The following is a 7649-nucleotide window of genomic DNA, read 5'->3' on the forward strand; positions in this document are numbered from 1 at the left end:
GGTTTTTCGAGAGAGGGTTTCTCTGTGGCTTTGGAACCTGTCCTGGAACTAACTCTGTAGACCAGGCTGGTCTCGAACTCACAGAGATCCGCCAGCCTCTGCCTCCCGAGTGCTGGGATTAAAGGCGTGCACCACCACCGCCCGGCTCAGACATTTTTTAGTAGGAAAATTTTTTGCAAAATGTCTGAGTAAGCAACATAACAGTAAATAATCGAGCTACGTACATGCTTTGCCTTCCTTATTCCCAGATTGGAGTGCCACATGCAACCTCCCTCGGCATTTATTTTTCTACATTTAGAAAAGAACCTGGTTTCATGATCTTTCTGTGTTTAATAGTCCAAGGATAGAAGTAGAACCACCCATCTTGTAATCTGTCGGTTGATTGACAGGTAGTTGGTGATAGTTAGGAATAAGCAGACCGTGTAGAACAGTTCTCTAGTTGGGTGGCCAGCTCCTTCACTTCTTCCCAGCAAACAAAGCCAGTGTATGCATGGAGATGTAGCCAAAGAGGGGCTGCAGTGCATGGAATTACCGTCTTGGAACAGTACTATACCAGCTTGGTTATGTTCTCATAGAACTCCAGATGCAAGAAACACAGTTTGGCAAGAAAATGGAGGATTCTCCATGCTGGCTTTACTCCAAGAACACACCCCCCCACACACACACACACACCTCTGATTGGTAACAAGACGATTCTTCCCACACTCAGATCTTTATACAGAAAATAGCCCCTCTTTAGCGAAAGTCTTGAGAGATTTGGGTACCTGGAGCCAGTTACTAGCTCCACAGCAAAACACAGACCTTCCCCAGAGGCAGAAATGTGCTGTCATATGGGGCAGACAGGAGTAATGGGCCATGAAACCTATCCTAAATGGATGATTTCCAATGTTAAAGTGATATTCTCTTGTTGATGTTTGTCAAATCCTGTGATTCCTTGTCAGGTTGGAGCAGCTCTTAGACCAGCCTTCACTTCAGAGACACCGCCTGACATCACTGCCAAGGCCTGTCAGGTAAGTGGATACAGAGTGGGAACTTAAAGAGGCGGAGTCCAGAGCTAGCCTGGGCTACGTTCTGAGCTCCAGTCTCAGAGTCACATTGGCACACCCTTTTCCTTTCCTTTGGACATTTGGGAAACAGCCAACTTCTTCCCCAGTGCATGGTGCCCCAGGCTGCGAGAGTCCCAATTTACTAGAACAGTGTATGTTGATGAGCCCGTCAGTGTTTCTTCTGTTCCTGTTACAAATACTGTCACAGCTGGGTGTGGTGGCGCATGCCTTTAATCCCAGCACTCAGGAGGCAGACAGACCTAACACTGAGTTCGAGGTCAGCCTGTTCTACACAGTGAGTTTTAGAACATCCAGGGCCAAAACCCTGTCTCGAAAAACCAAAAAAAATAAAGTAAAAATATTGCCACAGCAAGTCATCCCGCATGGGGCCTGCCAGTGGATACATGGCACGGGGGGAGGGGAGAAGGCCAGAAAGGGGCAGATTAATAAAACACACCAGCAGTGTATGCACGCACCTGCTTTCCCCATTACCAGCAGCATTATGAGCTACCAGACTTTTATTTAGACTTTGATTGGCTAAAAACGGCGTGTCAGGAGAGCTTAGGTTGGCATTTCAAGCAAAGTTAAGCATGTTTTCCTGTCTCTAAGAGCTGTGTGACACAGTTGGAAACAGCGAGCATCCTTGGCATGGGTGTCAGCCTCTTAGTGTCCTGTCCAATAGGTGACCTGAAGGAAAAGTTATAGACATAGCACAGAAACTTAGCTTGCAGCAGCAGTTCCTTCATCTTTCTTGTTCTTTTCATTATTCTTAGAGGCTGTCTCGTGCTACAGTTGACTGTGGGGCCTCGTGCATGCCATCTACAGTGTGTGTTCTGTCACTGGGACACCTTCCCAGCATTCACCTTGCTTGAATTTTGGAGCTATTTGAGTGCAGGCATTATTAATGGACTGTGTATTAAGGAAATTTTGCTCAAAGCCCTTAATTTGGCATCTCTTTGTATCAGTGTTCTTTTTATAAACCACCTGAAATCTTAGTAAATGAGACAAGAATTAAATAAATATATGTAGGCCAGGTGCTGGTGGCACACGCCTTTAGTCCCAGTACTCAGGAGGCAGAGACAGGCAGATCTCTGTGAGTTTAAGGCCAGCCTGGTCTACAGAGTGAGTTCCAAGACAGGCTTCAGAGTTACACAGAGAAACCTTATCTTGAAAAACCCAAAATGGATGAATGAATGAATGAATGAATGAATGAATAGATGTTCTTCTCTATGTAAATAGAGTTATGTTCTGAGCAGTGGTGGCACACACCTTTAATCCCAGCATTTGGGAGGCAAAGGCAGGAGAATCTCTGTGAGTTCTAGGCCAGCCTGGTCTACACAGTTCCAGTACAGCCAGGGCTATTACACAGAAAACTCTGTCTTGAAAAACGAATAAACAAAATGGGGTTCTGTATCAATAAATCTATCACAAATAGAAAATGCATGTAGTGTGTCAGTTCCAGCCACTGTTCCTGGGCAACCTGGCACCAGGCAGCTGACTTGGTCCCCTTGTGATGGTGTCACTGAGTAGGACTGTGGCTTTCTGCCTCCTCCCAGAACCACAAGAGTGAGTACAGCTTTTCCTAACTTACTGCCTTTGCAAATAATGAAGTTTAAAAATAGCTAGTCAAAGGCCAACTGTTTATGGACAAGGCAATAATATTTTTCTCTAGAAAGAGAGCTACCATAGCATCTGGAAAAGCACAGAGTCCCTAAAAAATTAGCAAACTTTAGTTAGGCATTGCAGATTTTACTCCCTCTGGTTTTGTGTTGTGGGTTTGTTTGTCAGTTAGTTTAGAAGCAGGATCTCTCTGCTACCCTGACTGACCCGGACTCACTATATAGATCAGCCTGTCCTCAAATTCACAGAGATCTTCCTGCCTCTGCCTCCTGAGTACTGAAATTAAAGGCATCTACTACCACATCCTTTGGTTTTTAGGAACTGGACCTGTTGTAGCCCTGACTGGCCCCAAACTAGCCAAATCTGACCTGTAACTCCTGCCTCTGCCTCCTACTGCTGGGATATAGGCATAAGCCACTATAGTCAACCTGCATTGCAAAATATGAATAGTGTTTAGTTGTGCTGATTTTGACTTGTTTTTAAATAAAATAAAATGTTATTAGAAGGATCAAAATCTTTCTTAGTGTCCAGGATTGTTGCCCAGTAAGAGAACACTTTCCTGGCATGTGTGAGAGTCGGCGTTCAATCCCTCGCACTGCTAAAACAAAAATGAAAATGAAGCCTTCCTTGGAGTGTTGTGTTGTGTTTTGTTTTGTTTTGTGACAGGGTCTCACTGTGTAGTTCTCATGACCTGGAAGTTGCTATGTAGACAAGGCTGGCCTCACAAAGATCCCCCTGCCTCTGCCTCCCAAGCACTGAAACTAAAGGCATACACCAGCACACCCAGCTTCGTCAGGATTCTAAATATTAAGTCTTTGTCTTTTAACTAAGTCACATTAGTTAACCACAGAGCCTCTTACTTTTAAATACTGAGATAAGATACTAAAGATTAGAATGTTATTTAAAACATTTATCCAGAAGTTTGTGGTTATGGATTTGTAGTTTAATTGTATGCATTTGGGTCTCTCACACTCTTCACCTTAAGCCCTAAAGAGCACTGTTTGGTTGTTTCAGCCTTGGTCTCTGTTCATTTTTTAAGTCCCAGCTTTGATTCTTTGTCTGCTACATTCTATTAGGTTTCTTGGTTTAAAAAAATCTGGACTGGGAGGATGCCTCAGCAATTAAGAGCACAGGATGCTCCTCCAGAGGACCCGGGTTCAATTCCCAGCACTCACACCTGTCTGTAACTCCAGGTCCAGAGGATCTGACATCTTTACACAGGCATACATGCAGGCAAAACACCAATGCACATAAAAGAAAAATAAATAAATCATTTAAAAATTAAAAAAAACTTATTTCCATGGCTAGTTCCTAAGATTTGGATGGGCTCTGCTAAGCTCACAAAGATGAACTACAGAATTCTTAAATCTGACTTCTGGTCTCCTCGAAACCAGGTTTGCAGTGCGTGGATAGCAAGTGGAGTTGTACGTGACCTCGGTGATCTCCGCAGAGTTCATCAGCTGCTTGTCTCCTCCCTAATGAAAGTACAGGCTGGGAAAGAAGCTCTCAGCCACCTGTATAACGAGAGCGCTTCCACCATGGAGATCTTGGCTGTGCTGAAAGCCTGGGCGGAGGTTGGTGCTCTTGGTTTACAGTGGGAATTATGGCAACTACCAGACACCCGTAAACACTCTAGGCTGTATATACAATTATACAAAGTCCTATTTGTTAGGATTTTGGATGGGAGGGACTTTGGCAGCACGTGGGAGCCCACAGCCGGTAAGGGACAGACAAATATGTCATGTATACAGAGCTTCTGTGGAGAATTTATTGAGACAAGAGGGAAGGGGATGGAAGAGAGGCTGAGAGAGAGGGGGGCAGAGACCTGCTTGCAGAAAGAGAGCAGGAATGGGCAGATCTTGTCTCTTAAAGGGACCCTGGGCTAGCCAGGGTGCTGCCTGAGTGCATCCTGCCAGGTAACAGAGGCAACATAATGCCTGAGTCCTGACACTGTTGGCAGGGGAGGGTTTTTTGTTGATCTCTGTGGTTGCCAAGAATTGAAGCCAGGTCCTTGACTGAACCAGGCATGGTAGGTAAAGCCTGTAAGGCTGAGCCATACCCTAATCTGGGTTGGTTTGGGGTATTTTGTTGGTTTGGTATTGTTGGTGTTGTTTGGAGTTTGCATCTTTTGTTTTTGAGGCAAGGTCCTCCCATGTGGCTGAGACTGCTGAGAGAGACACCACCTGTGTCACAGTGCTAAGTAGCGGCCAATTGCAAGGGAAACCAAAGACGTCCAAGTGAGATGTGTATGAATATTAATTAACAAATGGCAAGCAGTCTAAAGAGTCAAGTAGGAGCAGTTATGAATTACAGATAAAATTAAAGATAAACTATAGAAGTCTGGGTGGTGGTGGCGCACGCCTTTAATCCTAGCACTAGGGAGGCAGAGGCAGGTGGATCTCTTGAGTTCAAGACCAGCCTGGTCTACAAGCGGTAGTTCCAGGACAGGCTCCAAATCTACAGAGAAGAGAAACTGAATTAAATTTGTCACTTTGGGGGGGGGGGTTTATTTTTTGAGACAGGGTTTCCGCCTGCCTCTGCCTCCCAAGTGCTGGGATTAAAGGCATGCAGCACCACCGCCCAGCAAATTTGTCCAGTTTTGCTATTATTTTGGCTTAACACAGTGTATGTATTTCAGAGTGTTTTTGTTTCAAAGTTAGCTCTTTTAGGTTTTAGAGTTATAGGACTAAAGTTATTCTTTAGTTCATGAATCTACTTAAGTAAACGTTTTTATAATGGTTCAGTGGTAATTTTAGTAAGCATATTTTCAGTACCCACAGTTGAATTGAGAAGTGGCTGTCTGCAGCCCCGTGATGAGGGGATTAGGTTAACCTGGAGTGCTGTTGTTGGTAGCTGCCGTGGCTGTTGAAGTGCATATGGCAGGGTGTGTACAGTGCTTATTATCTCTGAGATATCTCATGGAATTTATTTTTAGATTCATTTATTATTTTATGTGTATGAATGTTTTACCTGCATGTATATGTGTGTACTACATATGTGTCTGTTGTCTGTAGAGGTCAGAATAGAGCATTAGCTCCTCTGGAACTGGAGTTACAGATGGTTGCACACTACCATATAGCTGTTAGGAATTGAACACAGGTTTTGCAAGAGCAGCCAGTACTCTTAACTGCTGAGCCAACTCTTCTTTCCCAGAAATGATTTTTTTATCTTTCTACAATCTGTATGTGTTTATACATACATGCGTTTTTAAAAAATAATTTCAACACTTTATTTTTGCTAATCATATGGTGCGTGTGCTGCCAGTGCCTGTGTGGTGGTGGTAGATGCCAGAAGAGGGTGTGGGGTCTACTCACTCCCGCCTCCCCCACTTGATGGAAGTGTTGGGAGTCGAACTCAGATCCTCTAGAAGAGCAGTGTGTGCTCTTAACCACTGAGCCATCGCTCCAGCCCTACATACATTCTTGATACCACAGTGCATTTCAAGTTGAATGTTCTCTCATAATAACATTGTATTGCTTCATCAGACACGAGATTTTTCTTCTACTTATAAACTTTTAACAGGTCTACATAATTGCTGTACAAAGACATAAAAGTCACAAACAAACTTCAAAGACTCCTATTAACTCAGAAGACAGTGTGAGAAGTGGGTCCCCTTCGGCTGATTGTCTTCTTGACTTGGTCTGCGCAGACCTGGGCACTCTAAGCAAACTCTGGCTTGCTGCCCTGCAGGATTTTGCTCTCTTAACTTTGCCTGCAGAATTTGCCTCTCAACTTCCTGTTGAAGGTAAGGAGGTAAAACAAGCTGCTAATTCCTAGAGTGACAGTAACTTCTATCCCAAAATTTCTCCTAGAGTATTATGTGCGTATGTGATGCTTAGCTGAAACATTTTCCCCTGGGACAATTTGTATTCGTGGGGTAAACAGCTAAGAGTTGCATTAATGTAGATAGCTAGAAATTTGCTCTATTTTGTTTTTTGAGACAGGGTTTCTCTGTGTAACACGCTGGCTGTCCTGGAACTCACTCTGTAGACCATGCTGGCCTCGAACAGTAAGATGAGTCAGATGGCCGGGCAGTGATGGCATACATCTTTAATCCCAGCACTCGGGAAGCGGAGGCAGAGGCAGGAGGATCTCTGTGAGTTCGAGGCCAGCCTAGTTTATAGAGCGAGTTCCAGGACAGACCCCAAAGCTACAGAGAAACCCTGTCTCAGAAAACAAGAAAAAAACAAAAGCAAAAAATCAAACAACCAAAAACAAAAAAAAAAAAAAAACTCAGATGAGTCACCAACAGAGTATAGTGAAGGTTTATGTATGTCGAGCCCAAGAACAGACAGCTCATCAGTGCTGATAAAAATCAGAAAGTACTGGGGGGTGGGGAGCTTGGGAACTGCCGGTGAGAGTTATAGATGCACTTGCTGAGCAGCAGAGGTTAGCCACAGTCTTTCCCTGTTCCCACCGACTGCTTCCTCCTTTGTCAGGTGGTGCTTTCTACACAGCGGAGACAAGCGAAAATGCAAAGCTGCATTACCACAGCTCCTGGGCACTCATCCTCCATGCTGCAGCACTGTGGCTCACCAGCACAGGCTTCACTGACCCGGATGAAGGCGTTGCCAATCTCTCCAGGCCTGTAACTCCCACATCCATGTGTCAGGACTCATCGTCGTCTGGGGCTGCGGTGAAGTCCCCTGAGGATGTCTACACTGACAGGTTCCATCTGATTCTAGGTCAGCAAAAGGGCTGGCAGTGCTAGAGGGCTTACTCTTGAGTTGTGCCTCCTGCTGGGACTGTCACCTTGTTCCTTGCTGGGTGCTAGTGACATCATTATTGAAACTAGGTATTGCGTTGCCGGGCAGTGGTGGCGCACGCCTTTAATCCCAGCACTCAGGATGCAGCCGCAGGTGGATCTCTGTGAGTTTGAGGCCAACCTGGTCCAAAGAGCAAGTGCCAGGACAGGCTCCAAAGCTACAGAGAAACCCTGTCTCGAAAAATGGAAGGAAGGAAGGAAGGAAGGAAGGAAGGAAG

General features: G+C 44.9%; 1 protein-coding gene across 6 annotated transcripts in view; it reads left to right on the forward strand.

Moving 5' to 3' along the window:
- Positions 1-7649, forward strand: part of Heatr5a (HEAT repeat containing 5A) — a 104120-nt gene that overhangs the window by 82397 nt on the left and 14074 nt on the right. For all 6 annotated transcript variants that reach the window (XM_013347229.2, XM_026781950.1, XM_026781955.1 and 3 more), the window contains 4 exons: positions 942-1010; positions 4061-4240; positions 6189-6411; positions 7106-7351. In XM_013347229.2, coding sequence (XP_013202683.1) covers positions 942-1010; positions 4061-4240; positions 6189-6411; positions 7106-7351 — 718 coding nt within the window. The remainder of the gene's footprint in view (positions 1-941; positions 1011-4060; positions 4241-6188; positions 6412-7105; positions 7352-7649) is intronic.

The sequence above is a fragment of the Microtus ochrogaster genome, chromosome 1 (genome assembly GCF_000317375.1).
Source record: "Microtus ochrogaster isolate Prairie Vole_2 chromosome 1, MicOch1.0, whole genome shotgun sequence".
Lineage (NCBI taxonomy): Eukaryota > Metazoa > Chordata > Mammalia > Rodentia > Cricetidae > Microtus > Microtus ochrogaster.